The following is a 25,860-nucleotide window of genomic DNA, read 5'->3' on the forward strand; positions in this document are numbered from 1 at the left end:
ACTACGCAGCTTCCCAAGCCGGCCCAACCTAGGATGCTTAGGCTGGTCGGTTCCGCACCTCTCCACCCCCGCTCCCCGCCACCTCCACCCCCACCCCCAACACTCTGCAAAAAGATCCGCCAGACTCCTTGGGCATTTGGAGTCCGTTCAGGAAGCCTGGGAGCGCCGCAGTGTTACTACTCCTTGGGCTCCAACCCTGCCCCACCAGACGCCACACAGCCTGGAAGCCTCACTAATTTGTGTGCGGATGTACGGTACCCTTCCTCCTCTCCCTTTCCACTTATCCACCCTTGCTGCGGTTATTAGTCCGAGACTCGCACTGAAATAGATTCTAAACACCAGAAAAAAAAAAAAAAGTGTAAAAATCCCCCGCCGGTTACGTGTGTATTTGTGTTTGTTGTGTGTGTCCATCCGCGCTTGTGCAAAATCTCCAAACGTCACAGTTTGCAATCCGGACAAGCGCGCCGAGAAATCCGTGATCTTTCCAGGGATTCCCCCTCCCTTGCCCTTCTCTTCTTCAGCGCTCCCAAAGAGGTAGGTCTGGGGCTTTCTCAAAACGCTGCTGCGGCGACCGAGGCAATGCAAATATGCTACGATCTGTCTCGTCTTCTCTCGCTCCCAGCCCTCTTCTCGGGCGAACAGTCCCGAGCGCAGGGTTTCCTCCCAATTCCCCCCGCATCTGCATTCCGAGCCGCTGCCCGGGTGCTTGTCCTTCCCCGGGTCGCGGCGAGCCGTTGTGCGCACCCGCGGCCTCCGGCCTGGGCCTGGGCCTCGGCCACGGCGGTGGGTGGTGCTCACACCGCCCCCACCTTCCCCCGGGGCCTCGGAGAGCCGCGCGCTGGGCGTGTGTGCGCGCGCGCGCGGGTTTGGTGGGGGAATCTCCTTCGGTGGAAGCTGCTGAGTGTCGCTGGCGGAGAGTATTCTGGAGCCCCGCAAAAGCCTCCAAAGCACTTGAGCTTCCCGAAAGAAAACCAGAATAAAAGACCGAAACGAAGGGAAGCCGGCTCCGGTGAAGCCCGGGTTTCCAGTAGTCTCGGATCCGCTCGGAGCTGAGCAGAGGCGCAGTTGGCCACGGCCACTGCTCGCGCCCGGACTTGGAAAGACGGTTTTTTCCCCCCTTCGGGGAGGAGGGAGGTGAGGGACTCGCGGGCGAGAGTTGCACCTGGTCTAGGAACGTGCAGAGAGAACTCTGGGGTAAGTAGTGTTCTGGCACTGGAGCGGAAAGGGGGAAGGAGGGTGGGGGCAGGAGAGGGACGAGAGGGAGAGGGCAGGGAATGAATTATGCAAAAAAAAAAAAAAATCCCCACTATTCTGCAGCAGAGGGAGAGCGCATCACAGCGCCCCAGCTGAGTCCCGCCCGGGTCTCCCGCGCCCGAGCGGCTGGCGCGAAGTTCTTTCCAGTCTTTCCAAGGAGATGAGAAACTCCCCAATCCTGGAGGGCAACCGAGCGGCGGGGCCCCAGGCGTCTCCGCGCTGGCCCGCAGCTCCGACGCCCAGCCCTTGCCTCCTCCTTCTGGCCGCGCTGAGCCTCGGCTCCCCAGCCCGGCCTCCTGCCTCCGCCCTCACCCCCCTCCCTGGGAGCCAGGCGGCGGGGCTGCCGCGGAGGCTGGCGGCGGCGGGGACGCTCACCTGGCCGGGCCGCCCCCTCCTCCCCCTCCACTCGCCCCCACCTGCCCTTCTCCTCCCCTCCGAATCCGGCAGCGCCGGGCTCCGTAGGCGAGGAAATAACGACCCCTGCAGTTGCATTGCGGAAAATCGCGGCGGCGGCGGCGGCGGTTCTAGTTGCGGGCGATGGAAGCGAGGCAACTGGGGGTTCCGGGGAGCCCAGGAAAATAGCAGAGGAACGGGAAGCGCGCGCACGACGTGGCGAGCCCGTGGGCCCCCGACGCGCCCGGGTCCCAGGCTCCCCGCCTTCCGCGCTCTGCGCCCTGGACGCGCCGCCCGAGCCGGGTTCAGAGGCGGCGGGCTGAGCGCGGACTTCGGGAGCAGGGAGGGTCGGCGGAGGCTGCCGGCGGTTTCGGGCAATAATTCCTGCCTCTCTTTCTCTGTCTCTCCTGTCTGCGGTGTCGTCTCCTCCCCCCCGCCCCCCCGAAGCAGGAGGAGAGCGGCCCCGGAGCGCGGCAGCCAGCCTCTGACCATGCCCCGGTGAGGGGGGCGGACTTCGAGGGCAACTTGTCGCGGACTACCTGGGCTTAGCCAGCGAGCTGCGAGCGCCGGGGGCCCGGAACAGTGCGGCGCGGCCCGGCGGGGGGCTATCGTCTATGTCTTCTTGGGGCGCCAGGCGGATCGGGGTCTCGTTTTTGCAGGAAGAGCCCGGCGCTGGTGGCTTCAGGTGGCTGCCGCCGCCGCTGCTAGTGCTGTTTCCGCCTCTCGTGCGAGGAGCAGAGACCGGCGATCGGGGAGACCTCCGGGGCAGCGAGACGTCGGACATGTGTCAGCACATCTGGGGCGCACATCCGTCGAGCCCGAGGGGAGATTTGCCGGAACAATTCAAACTGCGATATTGATCTTGGGGGTGACTGTCCCTGGCCGGCTGTCGGGTGGTAGTGCGAGTGTGCGCTCGCTCGCAAGTGTGTGCGTGTTTGTATGTGTGTGTGCCGTGTCGGGCTCCCCCCTTCCCCCCCTGTTTTCCCGTCGAGTGATGCACTTGGAATGAGAATCAGAGGATGGAAATAGTCTGGGAGGTGCTTTTTCTTCTTCAAGCCAATTTCATCGTCTGCATATCAGGTACGGGACGCGCTGGAGTCACTGGCGGGTTTGGGTTACGTTGTACTGTTTGAAATGTGTGGGGTTTTATTGTGTATAGACTGTCAAGTAGCCTCGCGGGGTAGGAGGGGAAGGGGGTGGTGGCAGAGACCCTTGCAGCTAGCTCTTTGGGTTTACTGCCTTCGGAATTAAAAAACCTTCTAAGCCCAAGGGTGTGTGTGTGTGTGTGTGTACGCCCGCGCGCCCGCGAGCGCGTGTGTGCGCGCGCCCGCGCGCCTGTGTCTGTGTGTCTGTTTGTGTGTGGTGTGGTTAGTATCTGTGTGGAGTCCTGGAACATAGAAGCGTTGAGGGATAAAAAAGGAAAGGCAGATAGATCAGTGTTAATTTTCAACTGCTTTCCTGGTTGAGAACTCTGGTCCTGAAATCTGAGCCTCGGCAACCCCCACCTCCATCCCCTGGTTTTCAAAGTTCCCAAACTCGGTTGTTCCTGGCTGGCAAAATGGACGCAGAGCCCTGCCCTGGTATCTAGGCACTTTCGAGAGACTGCGGGAGGATGCGGGACTATAGAGTGCCACCAGCAGGGACCAGAGGGATGTGGAGGTCCTCCATGCCTTCCCCAAGCACATCAGGACTGGCCATGATGGTCTGAAACATGCTAGCATGCCCAGCTGCACAAGTAAAGGCAAAATCTGCCTGCAACAACACAGTATCATAAATACCACTCTGGATTGTAGCCTGTCGGATTCCCGGTGGTCAGGATGTGCTAGCCCAGACTCACTGACCTCAGGCTACTCCCACCAGTCTGTGGTTTCAGGAGTGATGAAGTGAATGAGGTAGGGCTTGTGCTTGCCTACGCTTGTGTGTCTGTGTGTTGGAGGGGATTCTGATTTCCAAGCAGCATCTTTGTTGGTGCAGGGAGTTGTTGGCGTGGAGGGGAGCCCTGAGAAAAAGCGCCAGGATCAGCAGTATTTCCCAGTTCAGTTCAGTGCCTCCTCCCACTGACAGTGTCGCCTGGATTTTACCTCCCACCGGTCATTAAAGCGGCTAGGGTAGGACCCATTTGCAGGGCACCCCTGTGCCTGCATTCCCCCTGCATAAGTGGGGACTCAGCCAACTTCCCATAAAGTCACCAGAACAGGAGGGCAGGAACGTTGCCCCTGTGAGCAGCCCCGTAGCAGGATTGAGGTGGAGGGCCCTGTTTTCTGCCTCTTCCTTCAGCCCAGCCAGTCCCTACCTCCTAACCCAGACCTAGTTTTAAGTGTTAAAAATCCTTGTCTGGGCTTACCCTGGACCTAGTTCCAAATATCACTGTTCATTTCAACTTTCTCCTCTTAGGGCTGGAATAGGGAATCTTTTCTATTCAAAATCATTCTCTTTGGTGCTTGGCCACCCAACTCAAAATTTTGCCTCTGTAATACTTTCAGAAGACAATAAAAAGTGCCTGAGACCACCCTAAATCCTCTAGTGGGACCTGTTTTACCCCATCCCACATCAAAGAGGAAAAATTCCCAGGTGACTTATAAGGGTTGATACCAGTCATATGACCAGGCCTGGGTAGCATCTTACAAGAGCACATTTTAAATGTTTCTTTTCTACAACTCTTTCAAACTGGTCTCTCTTGTTCTGTAATATTTCACTAGTTAGAAAATAGCCTTCCCCTGCCTCTCTCCGTGGCATCGTAAGTAATTCATAAAGCAGCCAAGCCAGCTGAGTCCATTTAGGGTTAACAAAAGGTTAACGTTCACTGAAGCTCTGGATCCCCCCAAACTCCCTTCTCCCCAGCCCCTACCCTGCACTTGGCCAGGCCATTACAGGGGAACCCTCAGAGACTGGGTCTGTTCTGAGCCTCCAAAAGAGAACTTAGTGGGCACCTTATCACAGCTCTACTTGATTTGGTGTCTCTGTAACTAACTTCTATAAATACAAGTATTAGGAGGGGGTTATTTCCAACCGAGAAGAGGTGCTGTGAAGTATGTGGCCTTTCACATGTATTTACTAAATAGTCTTCGTTGCTATGTAATAAGGGGGCAAAGGTGTAAGCAAAATTGCTAGCTATTAGCCAAACACAGAAAACCATGTTAGCGTTCCAAATGCCTAGTTAAGCTCTGCATTAATTTATTAATTAATTATGCTTTATGAAGACATTTAGGCAGAATTGTGACATTATGTACTCTTCATTTACACATCCGTGAACTTAATTTTCAAAGGCTATTCTTTCTCCACAGCCAAGGTGGCCTCCCTCCCCAAACAACTACCCATTTGGTGATTTCCATGTACTAATTCTGATTAATAATATAATTATGATTCACAGTTGCCATGATTTGGGGACTTTTTTTTTTTCCCTCCCCTCTAGCAGCCTTAAGAGGTATAGTTATGCAGGGCACTAAGGTTGAATAATTGTGGCTCAGGGAGAGTTTAGTGGGTCTTTCATTTCTGTTTCCATGATTTGCAGTTTTAATTTACTCAACGACTGAGCTTTACCAAAAGGAACATAACCCTGCGATCATAGACTCTACTAAATCTTAAATTAAAAAAAAAAAATTAAAAAAACAAAACACCTCTCTCCCATCTTGGGGTGAATTATCCTACCCAGTAAATGGGTACTAATTCTTCCTGAGTTACCAAGCCTCAGTGATTGATGCATGGGTAGGGTTGACTTCATTATTAGAAAAGGTCAGCAAAGCTGTCTGCAGTGTAAACATTTTGCAGAAGGAAAATTTTGGTGGTATATCTGGCCTCTAGTAACTGAATTTCACTTGGTAGCCTTGGCTTTCAGAAACACTCTGGTGCTTTGTTGCTCTGTGTTTTGTTAAGCAAAGATTCCCACCCACCCTTTACCTCTCCCCATTCTGCCAATTAGGTGTCCCCCGAAGCATTTTCTCTCAGGGTCTGTGTGGATATATTTCTTAAAATACAGAGCCCTGGGCTTGGTATGTTTGATGGCTCTGCGCTCCTCCTTTAGTCGTGATGAAGCTGTCAGCCAATGGGACTGGGCTGGGGTGGGCCAGGGAGGGGGGGTTCGGTTCTCCTTGATCAGCCTTAGCCAGCTGCTGAGGCTGGAACGTGTGTGCCTTCCATTTGCACGATCATATCCGTGTTGGCTACTGGAGGCCAGCACAGCTAGGTTTAAGAGGGAAAGTCATGATCTGGGAGATCTTCTGTTCCCCATCAGACTCCGATATCATTTTGCCAAAAGTGTAAGGCAGTCAAGATCTGTGAAGAAGAGAGAAAGAGACAGAGAGAGAGGGAGAATGAGGATGATTTTTTCCCGTGCTAGCTAGAGCACCATTCCATTCTTACAAAAGCAGCTCGGATCAGCGAGAATGAATGCTTAGCAGCGCCGGGAGAGAATTTCCTGGCCCAGAGACAGCTGTCTGATTTCATTTCCACAACACATCCTACTTGCCTCAATGTAACTTTACTTCTTTGTCAGTTTATTCATCATCATAACGGCAATGGCAATTAAAACGATGTGGTGCTTTCATCAATATGACATAACATGGCACATATTTTCATTCACCTCTTCTTAGAGTTTGTAGGGTAATTTTATAGACGAGGCCGCTAAAGCCTACAGCGGCTCTGCGGGCAGGATTCGCATCCAGGTCTGAGTCAGAATTCAGGATGGCACTTATTTTTCTGGCTCAGGATTTCTTTTAAATATTTTATTCGGTATATATATATATATATATATATACATATATGTGTATATATATGTATGTATGTGTATATATATATATATATTTTTATTGGGATGTCTCTGACTTGAAAGAATGAATTACATTAAATGGATGCGAGTCTTAGTTTCGAAGTGGAAGCTCGGGGTGATTGCTGTTCTGTCCTGGACATAAGGTAGCATTGGAGTTGTATATGACTGTCAGGCAAACGGATAAGACTGTTACCCGGGTTTACCGCCAGCCCCTTGGGATCAGCCATCCCTATAAGCAAGGAATATTTCCCACGCTCTTTTCCTAATTGGGAAATTGGAAAATAAAATGGTTTCCCTTCAGTGTCTCTACATTTAGAGAGGGGATAATAGTCCATACCCCACAACTTTGCGACATGGATTAAATGAGATAATGCATTCAGTGATTTTTTTCACTTGGCCCAATATCTGAGGCAGAGAAAGCTTGCAATAATATAATTTTTTCCCTACAAATCAGGCACTGCGCAGGCTTTTTGAGGCTGTGACAGAACAGAGCCTTTACCTTCCTCACTTTATAGTGTTTAAAAGCAAAAAGAAAATCATGAGCAAGCACATTTTTTAACATTGAGCATTTTCCTCCTACTTTCAAGGACAGCTTCACCTAACGACTTTGAACAATCTCTTAATTTTCTTTCTCATATAAATGAAACTGGTAGCATTGGGCTTTTGTGCCTATTATGAGTAAAACTCACTTTATCTCTGTGAGCCCTGTACTGAGGTGAGGCTTGGAACGTTTAATACATCACCTGAGAACGACATCCTCGTACTTAATACCCAGGGGAGCAACAGAATTTTCCTCCTTCTGCTTGTAAATTATCACTCTGTATAAACCCAGCTTTCAAGTCCCAAGATAGCAAACTATATAGGCTATCAATATGACTTGAAAGAGAACATTCCATTAAATACAAAAAGAGCCCCCATCCCCACAAAGACTATTTATCTGATGATCTCATTGGTTTCTTTTTCTTCCTTTCTTTCTTTCTTTCTTTTTTATTTTTAGGATTTTTTATTTATTTGACAGGCAGAGATCACAAGTACGCAGAGAGGCAGGTGGGGTGGGGGGCGGGGCGGGGAAGCAGGCTCCCTGCTGAACAGAGAGCCCAATGCTGGGCTCCATCCCAGGACCCTGAGATTGTGACCTGAGCCAAAGGCAGAGGCTTAACCCACTAAGCCACCCAGGTGCCTCTCATTGGTTTGTTTAAATCCAGTTTGCTGTGTGATGTCATAGAGCCCAGTCCCTAATAGATCCCATCATCAGAGATGGGACTTTCTTGTCCGAGAGACAAGAGTCTTTCGAGTAATAAAAAGCCCCCAGGGGAAAGGACAGATGTCAAGGTGGAGAATCATTTTCTTGGATGGGGAGGAGAGGCCATCAGTACCTAATACCTCAGCCTTTGATTATTGATTAATTGATTATGGGTTGATTATTGATTAAGCATTACATCTTTGCGCCTGGGGTTTAGGTCAGGAAAAGATTCAGGCATCATAAATGTCTATGGTGGTGGGGCATCTGGATGGCTCAGTGGGTTAAGCCTCTACCTTCATCTCAGGTCATGATCTTGGGGTCCTGAGATTGAGCCCTGCTTCAGGCTCTCTGCTTAGTGGGGAGCCTGCTTCCCCACCTCGCTCTCTGCCTGCCTCTCTGCCTACTTGTGATCTCTGTCTGTCAAATAAATGAATGAAATCTTTAAAAAAAAAAATCCATGGTGGCAAGCCATCATAGAAAGAGTATGGAACTTGGAATACTCACCCTGCAGTCATACTCTTCCTTAATTACCTCTTTGGGGGATTCTTTCACATGCTTTGAGTCTCGGCTTCCTCCTTTGTAAAATAAAAATGATCACTTCTTTGCCCAGTCCAAAGGGCAACTGAGGGAACAACAGAGGGAGATCCTGAATGTTGTTTGGGTTGCACAAATGTAAAGCATTTGTGTCTTTACTGTACTGTGGAATGATCCGCACTTAAGGTAGAGATATAAAAGCAAAGTTGTGATACATACACAGAATGTGGAGTGCTACAAAGTCATGTGAATAATGAATGCTTCATCGTTAAGATAGGACAGCAAAGTTGTGATGCACAAAGTTATCGTGATATGAAATAATAAGACTAGTTAGTCTTATCATTTCATAAAGGACATATATGCCACAGAAGAGAGAAGTCCAGACATGAAGGGAAAGGAGGATATTGGATACATGTTGGAGGTTTGGAAGGAAGAGATGGAGGGACTCCATCATCCAAAGCAGAGGAATAGGAATGAGTGATGTACAGAGAAGACAGTCCCAATTGGAATAAAAGTTCCCTTTAGGATTCTGGAAAGTTGGGATGAGCCCATGTTGGGAGCTATTGAATTGAGGAAAAAATATGGAGTGTCTTCAGATATTTAATTTCTTGGTGATTTTTATTTTTTATTTTTTATTATTTTTATTATTTTTTTAAGATTTTATTTATTTATTTGACAGAGAGAACACAAGTGAGCAGAGAGGCAGGCGGGGGGGGGGGGTGGTTGTAGCAGGCTCCCCGCTGAGCAGAGAGCCCAATGCGGGACTCGATCCCAGGACCCTGAGATCATGACCTGAGCTGAAGGCAGAGGCTTAACCCCTGAGCCACCCAGGCACCCCAGTGATTTTTTTATTTTTTAAATTATGGATCTTTGCGTGCATTCAGTGGACAGAACTTGGTTAAAATTTGTTTGAAATCCCACCATTTCTTTGGTTTTTAAATTCGTGTTGCAAGTTTCTTGCTACTGCTATACTTTGCATAGTTTGGGATTGGAGATGGTTGAGTCTGGCAGACACTTCAGCTTTCTCATCTGTAAAATGGACATGATACTTACTTCCCAAGGATTTTGATCCTATAGGGAATTGTAAGGAGCAGAACAATATCTGTAAAATGCTAACAGGATGTCTGGAATACATTTACGTGGACCAGATTACCCATATCGTAGGAGAGTAAGCATGGGCTTTGGAACCAAGATAGACCTGTACATAATATTCCTTCCTTTGGTATTTTCTCCCACTATGTGGTCTTTTAGAAGTTGTTTAACTTCTCTGAGCCTCTGTTAAATCTGTAAAATGAGGAGTGGAAAAAATATACACAAGATCCTGCCATGGCTTGTGACGTGTAGTAGTGACTCAGTGAATGACAACTACCGCATAAAATCATCACCATCATTGTCATCGACAACTACACTTGTTATTGACACTTTGGACCTATTCTTGTAAATTCCAGTGAATCATTCAGTCATTTCTTCATTGTTCAACAAAATAGCATTGTCAGCTAACTATGTGCCAGGGATAAGAATCACAAAAATGAACAACCTCTGATCCTCGATATTTCCAAGACAGGAGATAAAGGTGTGCACGAAGTGTTACAGGAGTGTGAAAAAGGAACATGTTGGTGGATACAAGTGGGGAAGGGAGGGGCGTCTGGGTGGCTCAGTGGGTTAAGCCTCTGCCTTCAGATCTTCAGGTCACAAAGCCAGTTCCACATCTGGCTCCTTGCCCAGCAGGGAACCTGTTTCTCCCTCTACCTGCCATTCCCCCTACTGTGTTCTTGCTCTCTCTCTCTGACAAATAAATAAATTCCTGAAAAAAAAAAAAAAGTGGGGATGGTAAAGATTCCATAGAGGAACATTTGAACAAGGTTGGAAGAATATCTGAGATTTCAAAAGAACAGGAAAAAGAAAAGAAAAATAAAAAAGACCTATCATGAGGCATGAATAGTAGGTTGATAGGAAGGAATGAGAAAAAACAAGGATTAGAAGTGCAGGGAGCTGGGCATAGGCAGTGTGTGGGCTGCAGTAAAGGACGGTAGGCAGGACTGGAAGAATAACCTGGGACTGGTGGGCAGGGGCGAGTTAGCCCAGTTAAGAAGTTCAGACTTTTTCTTTTAGTTATGAGGAGTTAAGGTGGAGGTAAGGAAAATGACATTAAAAAAAAAAAAAAAAAGGTTTATGTGCCATTCTTTTTAAACTTTGATTCCAATAAGTAATAACTCAGAAACCCAATTCCTTGTCTTCTTGTCAGCCTTTATTCTTGCTCACAACACCCATTTTAAAAAGAATGGTGTAATAGATCAATTAAGCCATTATGGGACATTCTGAGGGACAGCTGTCCTATCTGTTATGGACCTGATTTACCCTCATCTTTGAGATTTTCATGTGAAGCAAATGCCTCCAATTTTGCACTTGAATAACAATGGTAACATTAACAGTAACGTCTTTAATATTACAAGAAGGCTAAGGGAAGTGAAGCAATCCACGCATGCTTTTGTGCTGTATGCGCCTAATAGACGCACTAGGTGACATGGGACAGATGCTTGAAGCCTTGTGAAGCACTTGGCATCAGTTTTGCTTATTGTGCTCTGCACTTGTCTTTCCGATAGACGCTGCTCACTTGGGAGAGTGGGAGAGTATGGCCCACTAAATTATATACCCATTTTACCCTCTCAAAGGTCCAGTTACCAGAGATCAAGTATAGAGACCTAAAATGAAATGTCTTCCCTCGTCCTCTTAATCACTCAGCATTTACGGAGCGGACACTATACGTAAGGTACTGGACATCCAACAGGAGAGAGTCCGACTCGGATCTTTCCCTCCAGGAATTCACAATCTAGTAAGAGAGCAATTGAAAAAATATTTGTAGCGACAGCACAATCCGATAAGTATTGAGAAGGGACGTCTGACTCATTCTGGAGGTGGGAGGGCAGGAGGAAAGTAGTGTTAAAGGATGCTTGGGCGAGTTGTGGAGAGATGGAGGATCTTTGCCGATTTGCTGATTGACTGGGAGGAGGGTGATGGGGGAGGGGTGATCACAGGAAAGAACATTTGCAAAGGCAGGACCGTGAGAGGAGACCCAGGATGAATTTGGGGGATTGTCCAGACAGAGGTCAACAAGGCAACCACTAGAGAGTGGGGCGTGATAGAGGAGGTTGAGATCTAGGAGGTTGAGGAGAGAGGACTGTGGTAAGAGTAACACGTTACATTTAAAAACTGTCAACAGAAACCACCCTTGCACCTCCCTGGACAGGGAAGGCATCCTTTAAAGGCCCCAAGAAGTAGCTCTAGCTAATGTCTTTCTCCTCCCTGGAAGCTGATGAGATGTAAGGTTTTGGGCTCGGCCCCAGCAATGCTCCATTTGGCCCAGATCACTGGTGATTTTCCAGTGTCCCGTCTAGTGCCAGGTGGCTTCCCAGAAACTTTTGAGATAACCCAGATACACATTACAGAATTTACCACCTTCCTTAGTTTGTCCCCAGGTGTTCGGACCCTCAGAAAAAGCTAGAACCCCACTGGCTGAGCCCGGAGTTGGCAGTATGCCAATTACCTTCTTCTCTTTGATAATCTAGTCTTTTTATAGTTTCATCTCATGTAACCCTAAACAAAACTTTAGAGGGTTTCCATCACACAGGGCTGGGGTAGGGAGCTGCGAGTGGTAAGAAATGGTCCGGGATGGCCTTTATGACAAAGCTCTAATGGCTCTTTATTAGCAAGATTGGCCGGGTAATGGGAGAGCCAGTGTTCGGGTTTGATTACATTTGCATTAAGGTACCATCAGGATGACGGTAGAGAGATTGTCAGCGGCTGTGAAGGAGACAGCCTACAAATGCCTTTTCCTCCTCATCTGGGAGAGGTGTGACCTTTGTCACCAAAAATGCAGAATTAATCTTTAACTTGGTCCAATACTTCATACCCAGTGGCAAAAGGGGCTGGCGGTAGGAAATGAAGCCTGTGACTTTCAGGTGCGTTTTCCAGAGCCAAGTCCTGCTGGTTTCGCAACACATTTGGCAGCAATGCCAGAATTGGAATAAACACATTTACTGAAGGATATGAGTCAACATATTCCCCTTCCGCTGCCCCCTCTTCCTACCACACACGGCTACCTCTCACCCTCAAGGAAGACCATTGTGATGGCAGCACTTACCAAGGGAGACCAGCCATTCTTCCTTCATGACGTTGGAATAATAATAAATACCTCACGGGATTCTTGAAATGAACAACTAAAGTGACATATCTGTGGAAGGGCTCTGGTCCCCCCACCCCTACTGTTCAATGTGTGGGTTCATTCATTCATTAAATGCTAACGAATGCCTCCTCTGAGGGAGGTGCTGGACCAGGCAATATGGGAAGCCAGGCAGCCCTGATCTTCGCCCTCGTAGTATCTGGGTAGTAGGTAATGCAGAAATACTGTGTTTTTCTGTTTTTTGTTTTTTTTCCCCATTGCTCTACCCAGTGCCTTGCATTTAGTAGATGCTCAACAAGGAATGAGTGAATCAGCACATATGTGAATAACAAAGAGAGGTTTAATGGTTTCTTGCTTTCAAGGGAGAATGGGAGACAAGCTCTGAGACCAGGAGGGAGGAGAGAGGAAGAAGATTTCTGTTAGCTGCCCTTTCCCTTCTACTGCATGGGGCTTTGAACACAGAGAGAGTCAGAGAGGACTGGCACCTTCCCAGGGAGTGATATATTCGATTGCTTTCTATCTTTCTATTGCCTTCTCAGACTCAACTCCTGTCTGCATTTGACAAACCCAGTGTCGGTTGGGGGCACTTGTTTAAAATGTATTTTGGCTCCTTTGTGTTTGGTGATTCCATGCTGTACAACCCGAACCAGGAGGGCGGAGGATCAGCTGAGGCATTGCTGTTCCTCTTTCTGTGTCATCTCATTCCTGTTAAAGGACATCGTTTAGGACAGGGCATTTTCTTATTGGAGTCTAGCTTGGGAGAAGAAGGTACTTGAGAAATGTCACTGCCCTATAGCATTGCGGTAAGAGTGCCTTAGGTAAAAAGCCCACCCACTCTTTAATCTGGACTCGGGGTCTTTTTTTTTTTTTTAACATTTTTATTTATTTATTTGAGAGAGAGAGCACAAGTAGGCTAAGAGCAACAGACAGAGAGGGAGAAGCAGGCTTCCCGCCAAGTAGGGAGCCTGATACGGGGCTCGATCTCAGGACTCTGGGATCATGACCTGAGTTGAAGGCAAGCGCTTAACTGACTGAGCCACCCAGGCTCCCTGAACTCTGGTTCTTAAGGTGTTTTCAGTCTTGCATCTGAGAACTTGACTTCTCCCTCTGGCCTTCGGTAACAGAGCTGTGGTGGCGCTCACTCGTTCTTACCAGCGGGGAGACTCTGGGGCCTAGAAATGGAAGGAACATTAGTAATTTGAAATTCCCCGTTGTGCATTCTGCCTATAATCTTCTAGCTGATCTCCACAGCTGTGGGGAAGTGCTCAGTTGGATGGTTTGCTGTTGTTAGTTTGCTTGTTAATGTAATCAAAGAAAGAAATAAGGAAAGCTTGCCCCCCAAAAAGGCCCCCACCTTTAACTTCCCCATAGATACAGGGCGATTATACCAACAGTTAGAAAGTGGGGTATCTGTGAGTAGTATGTGTCTGTTCTACTGCCCAGGTGTGACTAGGAGTGCCACTGGTTGGCCGACTCTTAGCATCACCATGATGATCCCGGATCTAATTCCCAGCCGCTCAGCGCCTGCAGAATGAAATGTAAAAGAGAGAAGTCATATTTTGCGTCTGTAACAAGCTCCATCTCTGTTTTTCCACTGTGGTGAAGTTGTTCTTTGTGGCTAAATGAGTCTCCTATGCCTTTTAGTGCACAAGGTGGTGTACCCCCCCCCACCCCGCCTTTGTTTTCTTCTCCTGCTCTCAGAAATGCCGAGATTGCAGCTTGATCGAGCCAGAAAAAGTCTTGTAATGTGCCCCACCTCCAGGGGAGAGGTGTTGGACACGTTAATGTACTGGTGCACTTGCAGTTCAGGCTGGAGCTGTGTTCCAGGGAAATGCTCCTCCTTGGTGCTTGCTCCTTGCAAGCCGGGGGGCCTTTAAATGTGGGTGTGTTTTGGCGCCACCCGCCAGAGCAAGGCTGGGAGTCACAGAGCTGGTTCATTTTAATGCCAACTCACAGTGTCAAAGGAAATGGAGGAAAACAGATTCCTTATAGACTAAATGTTTATTTACTGAAGTTTGCAGTTGCAATGTTTTCAACCTCAAATCTTTGCTCTTTGTTTTTTTTTAACTTCACATTGTATCTTTTTAAAAATTTTTATTTTTTTTTTACATTGTATCTTTTAAGTATATTCCCTGTTCCTTCCTAGTTACTTCAGCTTCAGAAATCCTGGACTTGGTGATAGCTCAACAGCAAAATCTTGGTGACATAACACAGTAGAAGCTTACTTCCTGCTCACATTACTTGCTCATTGGTGTCAGGATGTTTGTGCATGCACGCGTGTGTGTGTAAGGTGTGTAAGGGAGGGCATGATGGAGGGGGGAGGGATAAAAGGGTAGGAATCTTGTCTTTGCAGTGACTTGGAAGTCTCAAGGCCCACGGAGGCTCTGCTCTCTTCAAGAGGGGCTTCGAGTGTTGTTCTCAGAGTCAATGGCAGCAGACGGGGAAAAAGTATAAGGAGAAGGATCATGGGAGAGGTTTTATAGACCAAGCAGGAAAGCTGTGCCCATCACTTCCGGCCAGTCCCATGGCCACTTCTTATTGCAAAAGAGCTTGGGAATTGTCAGTTAGCCTCATATTTACTTGCAGAGGGAAAATGGTGTGGTGAACAATTAGTTGGTATCTGCCATCTTAATGTTCATGACTTTCTTTGCAATAGTCCCATATAATTTATTCATTGAAAATAGCATCATTTATAGTTACCTTTTTTTTTTTTAAAGATTTTATTTATTTATTTATTTGACAGAGAGAAATCACAAGTAGTTGGAGAGGCAGGCAGAGAGAGAGAGAGAGGGAAGCAGGCCCCCTGCTGAGCAGAGAGCCCCATGCGGGACTCGATCCCAGGACCCCGAGATCATGACCTGAGCCGAAGGCAGCAGCTTAACCCACTGAGCCACCCAGGCGCCCTTAAGTTCTTATTTAAATGCCAGTTAGTTAGCATACACTGTGATATTAGTTTCAGGTGTACGATGTAGATAAGTGCACTCCTCAATCCCCATCCATCTCCCCCACCCCCCTGCAACCTCCCTTCTGGTAACCATCAGTTTGTTCTCTATAGTGAAGAGTCTGTTTCTTAGTTTGCCTCTCTCTCTTTTTTACCCCCTTTGCTCATTTGTTTCTTAAATCCCCCATATGAGTGAAATCGTATGGTATTTGTGTTTCTCTGACTAATTTCTCTTAGACTAATACTCTTCAGCTCTATCCATGTTGTTGCAAATGGCAAATTTCATTCTTTTTGATGGCTGAGTATATGTGTGTGTGTATATATATATATATATATATATATATATATATATATACATATATACATATACATATACATATACATATATATGTATATATGTGTATATATATATATATATATATATATATATAATCACATCTTCTTATGCATTCATCAGTCAGTGGGCACTTGGGCTGTTTCCATAATTTTGGCTGTTGGTAGATCACGTTGCTATAAACATTGGGGTGCATGTTGTCCTTTGGATTAGTATTCTGGTATTCTTGGGTCATGCTGGGTCATAGGGTAGTTCTGTTTTTAAGTTTTTGAGGATTCTTCATGCTGTTTTCCAGAGTGGCTGCACCAGTTTACATTCCCACCAGCAGTGTAAGAGGGGTTCTGTTTTCTCCACATCCTTACCTACACTTGTTTTTTTGGGTGTGTATTTTTTATTTTAGCCATTCTGACCGGTGTAAGATGATATCTTACTGTGGTTTTGATTTGTATTTTCCTGATGATGAGTGGTGTAGAGCATCTTTTCATGTGTCTATTAGGCATCTGTATGTCTTCTTTGTAAAAATGTATATTCATGTCTTCTGCCCATTTTTTAAAATTGGATTTATTTGTTTTTTGAGTGTTGAGTTTTATAAGTTCTTTATATATTTTGGATACCACTCAGATATGTCATTTGCAAATATCTTCTCCCATTCCCTAGGTTGCCTTTCATTTTTGTTGATTATTTCTTTTGCTGTGTAGAAGCTTTTTATTTTGATGAAGTCCCAATAGTTTATTTTTGCTTTTGTTTCCCTTGCCTCAGGAGACATATCTAGAAGGAAGTTACTATGGCTTATGTCAAAGAAGTATAGATATTTATTTTCATTGAACTATTTCTTTAAAATTTTCCCAGTATTGTGGTAACTGGGTAAAACAGTGTGAAGTTTTTTTGTTGTTTTACCACAATACATCCTTAGGAAATGCACAACCTGTTCATAGGTCTCTAGAAGTACCCCTGAATTCCTTGAGGAAGTAGACAAGTATGAAGAATAGTGATACTTTCAACAGTGACCCACACTAACCCTAACCCTAGTTAGCATTAGCTCTGTGGTCTGGGGGAAATCATTTTATTGGCCTGGGCCCCAGGTTTTTCCTTTTAAACGGATATTGGACTAGGCAATTTCTAGGTCCCTTTCCAACTTGGAAATTTTATCATATTAAGAAACCTTTACAGAAAGTTATCCAAGTTTGCTGTGATGCTAAACTTTTCCAGTTTGGGAAATGTTGAGGCAGCAAAATTAAATTGCAGGAAGAATGTTCCTGACTGTGAGTGGGGAGGTGAGTGACTGATGACTTCCGAGATGGACAAGTATCAGCTAAGGTGTGGGATGAGAGAATAACCAAAACTATACTTGTAGAAAGATGACCTTGTGGTTCTCTAATAAGACCCTTGGGAAGAGTCAAGCGGTCATCATTGGCTGTTTCATCAAAGCACATACTGAAAATCATGTATTGCAGTCTTAGAATTTCACCTCTGGTTTTGTGACCTCGGGAACTTTCTTAAAATCTCTTATCCTTGGTATCCTCTTTTGTAGACTGGAGGTAATAACATCTATCCTTGGAGTTAAGAGAGACTGAAATTTTAAAATGCAATAAGGTGCTTAGCACGTAGAATGCACTTGGTAAATGGTCTGTATTGTTATGGTTGAAGCTAAAAGAACAAAAAATGTTGGGCAAAAGTAGGAAGGAATTTGGCAATATCATGTAAAACATGGGGATTAAATGAGCCAATTCATGTGGAAGTGTTTAGCACAGTGCCTGCACGTAACATATAATCAGTTGAGGTTGGTTGAATCTGATTCACCAGAGGAAGCTAGGATGTTTGGGGAATATTTTAAAGGTAATAAGAAAGAAGACAATCATGTCTTTTTCACAAAATGGTCTTCAGAGGCAATTTACTGTGTCTAGCCCACATTTTTTTTTAATAATTAGAAAATACATATATTTAATGCCATGTTGTTTTCATTTTGCAATGAGGGTTTAGACTTATCAAGGTCTGTTATACAGGTATGTGCTCTCATGGAATCCAGTAAATATTTGGCCTGGAGACTGGTGGCATCAACAAAATCTTGAGTCAGGAGCTTGCTCATAGTTTTTTCCGGCTTGATGCATGAGTAACTGTTGTCTCATTGGCCAGAGCAATAAAGCAATGAGGTATTAGGATCTCTTCCATTTATGATAGAAGATATAGTATTTACATGTTCTAGAACTACCCCTTGCTCATTTTTTACTGGAATTTGGTTACTCTATTTTCTTTTCATTATTCAGTCTCCCCAGCTTCCCCCACCACTAATTTATGCATGTGGTAACCTTAACCATGTTTCTTTAACAAATTTGCAACATGAAACGATAGTTTTGATTTATGTTTTATGGCCACTTGAGAGAATGATTTTTTAAATGATAATTAAATGCTGAGCTATTCCTGGGATTGCGACATGGTTCCCTTTCAAATATATCTGATCTGAGAATTTCAGCAAAAGGCGTAAAAGAAAAACCAACAAGAAATAGGACAGATGACAAATGCTGTATTGATGTTAAGTAAAGACAAGCAAACTGTGACCTAAGCGTATTTGTCTCAAGGGAGCCAGCTTGGGAGCTTTTCTGAGTGTTTGGTTTTTTTGCGGGATTTTTTTTTTTTTTTCCAATCACATGGTAGAGGCTGGATTACAACTGAGGATGGGGAGATTAATGGCCTGTTGTAGCTAATCCACTAAACCCCTACTCCTGTTTCTCTTAAATTGATTGAATTTAGAGGAGCTGAAGATACACACACACCAGCTAGCCTGATATTAGAGCCCAGTGAATTAATGAAACCTAATAGCTTTAAGTACATGTAAGCAAGAGTCATGGAAACTTCACAGAACACAGTCCCTTTCTGCATTAGGAAATTCTTTTGTTAATTGCCTATTAGACTAGATCTTAATGTGTTGTTTCATAAGATTTTTTTTTTATTTTTTTTGGAGAACATTTTTACATGATTGCATTTTAAAAGCATAACCCTGATATAACCCAATTTTAAGTAATTTAGAGAAGAATAGAAAAGGAAACAGATTACCTGGAATCACATAACCTGAATGCAACGTTATTAATAGTCTGTTCTCCTCTAGATCTTTATTTATAAGCTTTTTAAGTTATTTTAAATTTCATTCTGGTATTACGTTTGTACAAAAGTCATGTGAGATAAATACATTTGTGTTACAGCAAACCCCGCCTAACATGTAGACAAAACCAATATGAAAAGAATAATGGATGTAGATGAATAGATATGGGGTTGATGAAAATCACAATTTTATGCTAACTTAGTGAACTCATATTGGATGAAATTTGAACGTAATTTAAATTTCTAAATCTTTAATTATGAATCTGTTGCTCTTGAAAAAAATAATTAGTAGGGAGATAAAAAGATGAGAAATGTAATCATAGTATTGGGGATTTTTGAGTAGGAAAACACTAGGAAGAGACAATTTAGAAATGAGGTTTTTAAAGAATGTATCATTTAACTGTTAAAACACAGAAATATGTTTGAATGCACTGGTAAGCTATTTGAGACAGATGGAGGTTTAAACCCACACACTGCCTCCTCCAAGCTGGAAGGCTTTGGGTAGGTTAACTTCTTGTGCATCTCTGTTTTCTAATCTGTAAAATGGGGATAAAAACAGCCACCTCAGTGATTTTTTTGTTGTTGTTAAGTATTCCATGGCGTATGAAAGTAGAGCACTTAGTATGTTATTATTGGGCATGTAATAATGGCTTAATAAATGTGACCCATTAGAAACATGACATCCATAACATGTATGAATGTGGTATTCACACAATCACATCCTCTTTGTAAAGGAGGTGGTTTCTCTGAGTTACCTGCTTTGTAGGGGAATACTGTTGTAGAAGTTCAGAAACCATCTCTCCCCCGACTCTAAAAAAAAAGAGTTCACTCTTTGAAAACTGGTGCTTCCAAGTTGTCTGTCATACCCCACAAACATCCTTCCAACTTTGCTCCAACTTGTCTACTCTCTATCCTGTGAACACACTTCGCACATACTTACTCTGTGGCTTTGCGTGTTTTGCCCCCCCCCCCCCGGTTCTCACCCACCTAAACCATCCCATCTCGCAAGTTCAGTGGGGGTGGGGTCTCCTTCTCTGTGAAGGCTGTAGTGATCCCTCAAGTTAGGTTTCTCTCTTGGTCCTCTACACCCCACTAGCTCTTCCTGTCTCCAGTGCTGCTCATCGCCTACCTGCCTTTCTTCCTCTGTCAGATGGCGAACTCATTGAGGTCAAGATGTGTCTAGCTTACTTGCATTCTCTGTTCTCACTCCTAGCACAATGTGTGGGTTGGGTGGGTTTATCTCCCTGATCTGCAGTGATAATTACAAGATGATCTCAATAGCGTTTGTTGATTTAAGTTTTATTACCTCTTCCTACCCAGTCCCTCTTTGAGATACTACCACTTGGGACGGGGCTCAGCAGACAACAGCCACCCATGGGCCAAATATGGCTTGCCACATCACATCCCAAATAAAGTTTTCTTAGAACACAGCCATGCTCATTCGTTCACTTGTCTGTGGCTGTTTTATACCCCAGCAACAGAACTGAGGAGCTACAACAGAGACAGTGTTGCCTGAAACACCTAAAATACTTACTCTTTGGCCCTTTATGGAAGAAGTTTGCAACCCGTAGTGCAAACAGTTGATTTCAGTGCTTCCTATAACTAGAATAATAAACTGGGTGCCTGGGTAATCCATCTTCTTCAATGAAAGATTAGTTAAATTATATATGAAATATTCAAAAACATTTTTTAAAACCTTGAGGCTTTTGAACTAGAGAAGAATCTTGACTTTTGTGGGTATCTTGGCAGTCCTGACCACCCCAAGCAGGTTTCTTTGGCATCTACCACTGTCAGAAACCGAAAAAGAACTCTTAGTCAGTGCTGATTTGGATTTGTAATGCTTCCTCTGCTTGGAGCTTGGAGTAGCTCTGGTCCTGCCCAGGCAAATGCTCTGAAGGGAGGCTACCCTCCCGGACGGGATGGTTGGTGCCGGGGGTGGTGGCTTGGCAGGGAAGGAGCTAGCTTTCTGAGGGTCTGGTTCTGCTGCCAGCCCTTTGGAAAAAAAAATAAAATAAAATAACCCTCCTCTTTAGGGAATGTGAAGGTCAGACCACATTCAGAAATAAGAACATCACCTGGAAAGATAAGCAATCTTAGGAATGACAACCTGAAAAATCAAACCTTTCCCCCCAATGATTCAGAGAGACCAGACACATCACCTCTGCTCTGATCGGTTTCTGCCCTTGGACAGAGCATTTTCTCCTAAATAACAGGCTGAATGAGTTTTGCTGGGCTCTGGGAGATGGTGGTCCTCCTCCCGGGACAGATGGGGAAATTAAAAGCAGGCAGTGGTGGCTTCGCCTGGCTGCAGAGGGGTCGGTTCTGGCAAGGACCCCGTGGGACTCGTGGGAGCTGGATTCCCAGCCCTCTTAGACACGGCATCTGCCCTGAGAAGCCCTGAAAGCAGATTTCAGAATGCTGCTTGATGGGGGCTCTTTTGAACTCTAGAGCAGGGCTTGGCAAATACAGTGCCCCCACCTGCCTCCCCCAGACCAAATCTAGACTGCTGGTTGTTTTTTAGAAGTCTGGGAGCTAAGAATGATTTTTACATTTTTAAGTGAATTAGGGGGGGAAAAAAAAAGAAGAAGAAGACTATTTCATGATTGATGAAAAATATGTAAAACCAAATTTCAGTCCATAAATAAAATCGTATTGAAACCCAGCTACCCCCACCCATTCATTTATGTATTATCTATTGTCTGTGACCGCTTCTGCATAACAACAGCAGAGCTGGGTAGTTGTATCAGAGCCTATAACCTGCAAAGCCTAAAATGTTTGCGATCTGGCCCTTCACCGAAAAAAAAATCTCACCAACCCCTGTTCTAGCGTGCCTGTGATAGGATAATTAAAATCCGCTTTCTCAAAGTGTACTATATATAAAATGCACTCATTTTAAATCTACTGTTTGATGAGTTTAGGAAAGAATGCTGTTATGTAACCATCGCCATCAAGCTACAGAATATTTCCACGAGTAAGACTCATGTAAGCAGACATTTCTGCATTTCCTTGTGCGCCTTTGGGGTCAGTCCCACTGTGAGTTCAGTCCTTGAACTCAGGCAACTGCAGATCTGATCTCTGTCAATAGTAGCAGCTTTTAAATGTCTGTTTCCTGGGCATTTCGGAACACTGGAGACTAAAGGAGGGTGGTGGCTGGGGATGTGTGAAGACAAGAAGTTGATTTCATACTTCCATGGGAAATTTCCTTAGCTCACTACAAACACCCACTAAGACCAACTACTTCACAGTTTCCAATATTAGCAGCTGACAGGCGGGTGCGGGGAGCTCCGTCTGTGATCTCCTTTAATTGCTTAACCTTGTAAGGGAGTGCTTACCCATCTTCCATTTTATTGAGAGGAGCCTAGGCCCCCAGATTAACTTGCTAAAGGGCATCCAGCTGATAAGGTGTAAACTTCAGATTTGAGTCCTGATCTGTCTAAATCCAGGGCTGGAGCTCAGCTGCCATCCCATACGCTTGCTTAGTCTTGTCCACAATCCCACCTGGGGTCGTCATGTGAGCACATGGTAGACAAAGGAAGCTCAGAGAAGTTAAATGACAGTCCCGAGTCACCCGGCTATGAGCCACTCAAATCCAGAGTCAGGATTTGAGCTGCTAAACCGCAACCAGAAGGCATAGAACAGAGAGCAGGAGAAAAACATTCTTTTGAAGAACCAAATTCCCCTGTTCTGCAAAAGAGTGAACTAAGAGCCCTAGGGGAGTGTGCCGTAGATAATGCAAGGGTGAGGGTGGCAGGGGTGAGGGTGGCAGTCTTGAGACAGTCATACTTTTGCTTTCTAACCCAATGGCAATACCAAGGCTATTTAATTTCATATAAATAAGAAATGGCAGTAGAGTGCTTTAAAAAAACACTGAGGGGGTACGTCCATGCTGACCAGCATTAATAAATAAAACTTCTTCTTCTCCCCTCCCAAACAGCATTCTGACTACCTGGGAAGAGGTGAAAATCAAAGTGTGAGGGTCCAGGGCCATAGCATGTTCCCTTTCTCTCCTCCTCCTCACACCTACTATTATAAAGGATGATGCAGTTTACCAACCCCTGGTTTGAGCGATGGCGTTGCCTCAGAGCCTTTGTATTAAGTACTTGGGCCTTGAAAGGCACCCCTAAATATTCTTCCTTGTTCCCATTTTCTAGGACCATTCCATCAGCCTCTCTGCAGACTCTTATAACCTAGGGCAGGTGCCTAGGAAGACTGGGGTCCTTAGCTTTAAATAATAGAACCTCTTTAAGATTCATGTACGCAGACATGATAATATTATTATTGTTGTTGTTATTATTATTATTATTTGGAAAGTAAATCAATTTGATGTTCTAATTTTAAAAATGTTGAGAACTAGATTTAAAAACCAGAGCTCTAAGGCACAGACAAGATGTTCATGAAAGCATCTGGGGTGCTCCCAGAATCTATGGGTAGGTGGAAGAATTGGAACTGGAGGGTTCACTTGCAAGAATGTACTATGGGATTGTTCTAGAAAGAACTCGTGCTCTTGCCACTGTTGGGCAGAGATAGCCAAATCCTGTCACCCATGTGGAGGGGTCACTAGACACTGCTGGTGCCCAGAGAGCTGGACACTTCTGCTGTCAACCTCACCAGGAAATGGATGCTCCATCAGACCTCCTTCCTCATATCACCAATATCAGAATGGAAGAGGCTGACATCTCTGTGGTCAGCTTCAGTCACACGCCTATGTTTTATCAAAAGAGATTCTGCCTGGGTGGGATTGAACACTAAAGGCAGGAAATACTCCAAACACAGTGAATTGGCTAGATTGGTGGAATAATGGCCCCCCAAAGATGTCTGCATCCTAATCTTGGGAATCTGTGTCTGTGTTACTGTATATGGTCAAAGGGATTTTGCAGATGGGATGAAGTTAAGGATGGTGAGATATGGAGATCTTCCTGGATTATCCGGGCAGGCCCAGTGTAATCACAAGGGTCCTTGGACAAGGGAGGTGGGAAGGTCAGAGTCAGATAAAGAAGGTGTGGTAATAGAAGCATAGGTTGAATGATACACTTTGAAGAAGGAGTTAGGGCATCATAGGCTACACAATGCAATAGGTCTCCAATGGCTGGAAAGGCAAGGAAACTAACTTTCCCCTGGGGCTTCAAGAAGGAACGCAGGCCTTTTAACACCTTGATCTTGACCCATATCAGACCTCTGAGCTCCAGAAATATTAAGATAATAAATTTGGTTGTTTAAAGGCACTAAAGTTCTAGTAACTTATTACAGCAGCGGTAGGAAACTCATACACATCAAAAAAGTATTCAAAAGGTGATGGAAGATTAGAAAGCATGAAAATGTCTGGCACAGCAGCATGAAAGGAAGGGTGGAAAGATGGTTCCCCACATCCTATGCACATTTTTTGAGGGTGTTCCGACAGAGTCCCAGTGCTAGTTTGGGTAAAAAGCTGAGTAATTTCTTTTGATTGTTCATCTTGTTCACCTACTTTATTCATTCCATGATTTATTCAACAGATGTTCCCTTCATTAAATAAACATTTACTGGAGCTAAGTGCCAAGCACTGTGAGAGATATTATGGTTACAAAAGAAAATAAGAGAGTAAGACTTCAAGCTAACAGTTGAGATGCTCATAGACACCGGGTGAAATTTAGTCAATTTTCAGTTGTCTCTACATAGCAAATCCCACTAAAAACATACATTAAGATAGCTTTGAAGAATGGGAATTAGGATGTCCTAGTGATCTCAGAAGAGGAGCCCCAATAATTTATGTAAAAAGATATCATAATTGGAATAACTAATTTTTTAAAAAAATTAATGACTATCATAACAGTAGTCAACATTAGTTCAGCATTTCTTTGTTAAAGATGATATTAAGTATTTTATTTGCTTTATTTTCATATAATTATATAAACTCTTATGAGATATGGACAGTTATCCCCATTTCACAGATGAGGAAACTGAGGCTTAGGACAAAGGACCAAATTCACCTTGTTAGCCAACAGAACTGGGATATGAACTTCTGGTCATCTGACTCCTGGGTGATTGTTTGCTGCTCTGCCTGTGTGCCAAGCACTAGGTTAGGGGCTCGAAATTCACATGTGTAAGAGAAAACATCCCCAGAGAAGTCAACCTCAGAATTTAGTAAGTAAAATGAGCTATGGAAATGCAAACAAAGAATTACATAGCTTTCTAAGGTGACTGATTTTAATGGTTAAAACCGTCATTTGGATACATAATCTCTGGTCCATTTGGTTAAAGATCATAATTATTTTACTGCTGAGATAGGAGCAAGCCCCATGTTACTTTCACTGATTTAGATACAAAATGTATTCTCCTAGATATTTCAATTCTAAAATCATATTCCATAAGGACTATGCATGAATTATACTCTCCCCATGTTCCTCTTTCCCTCCACCCATAGTTGTATATCAAGGTAAATGCTTTGGTCGGTAGTATTGTTTACTGGAAGCTTCTTGACAGAAAGTGTAACGGTTAAGGATAACACCTTATTCTAAGCTGGAGGCCTCCCCTCAGCAATGGCTTATCAATCACCCATAAGGAAAATGTCGAGGCTGGGTTGGGCTGTGAGCGAGGACACACAGATCTCACTTATCATTTCTAAGTTGGGTGGATAGGGTGTGTAAGATCTCTTGACCACTGAGCCCAGGGCTACATCTTACCCAAATGGTGCCCAAGCATTCTGCTCCTTGGGGTCCAGAAGCTGCTGTTGGCTGAGTTGCTGCTCAGCGGTCCTGTGACAGATGGTATGCCTTGCTCATTAAATCAGAATCCTCCCCACTCTCAGGGCCCCAGGCATGTTGGGAGACGGACTTGATGGTGTTTTCTAATGCTGAATGGTCTACAGCTCAAGAGCGTGAAGATAAATATTCGACTTCATTGTGCATCCACTAACTTAAGCCTTGCTGGGTCTATTCCCTTCACTTTGACAGGGCACATTTAGAAAAGTGAAATGAAGTGCTTTTAGGCACCCAGCTCCTCCATCCATCACTTTGTCTTGTACTTTACAAGCTTGGCCCTTTTCTTGGAGACTTGTCTTCACACAGCATTTTGTACCGGTTATGTACAATATCCTGAACCAAAAAGAGACTTTCCTAGAGTCCAGAGTCAGGGCTTACCTTTG

At 44.8% G+C, this 25,860-nt stretch overlaps 1 protein-coding gene across 1 annotated transcript in view; it reads left to right on the forward strand.

Moving 5' to 3' along the window:
* Window positions 1-2,628: 2,628 nt before the first annotated feature.
* The window catches only part of CA10 (carbonic anhydrase 10), a 509,383-nt gene continuing 486,151 nt past the window's right edge, over window positions 2,629-25,860 (forward strand). Inside the window, exon 1 of the mRNA XM_032321598.1 lies at window positions 2,629-2,727. Within this exon, the coding sequence (XP_032177489.1) occupies window positions 2,667-2,727 (61 nt within the window). The 5' untranslated portion in view covers window positions 2,629-2,666. The remainder of the gene's footprint in view (window positions 2,728-25,860) is intronic.

This window comes from Mustela erminea, chromosome 18 (genome assembly GCF_009829155.1).
Source record: "Mustela erminea isolate mMusErm1 chromosome 18, mMusErm1.Pri, whole genome shotgun sequence".
In the NCBI taxonomy this organism is placed as follows: Eukaryota; Metazoa; Chordata; class Mammalia; order Carnivora; family Mustelidae; genus Mustela; species Mustela erminea.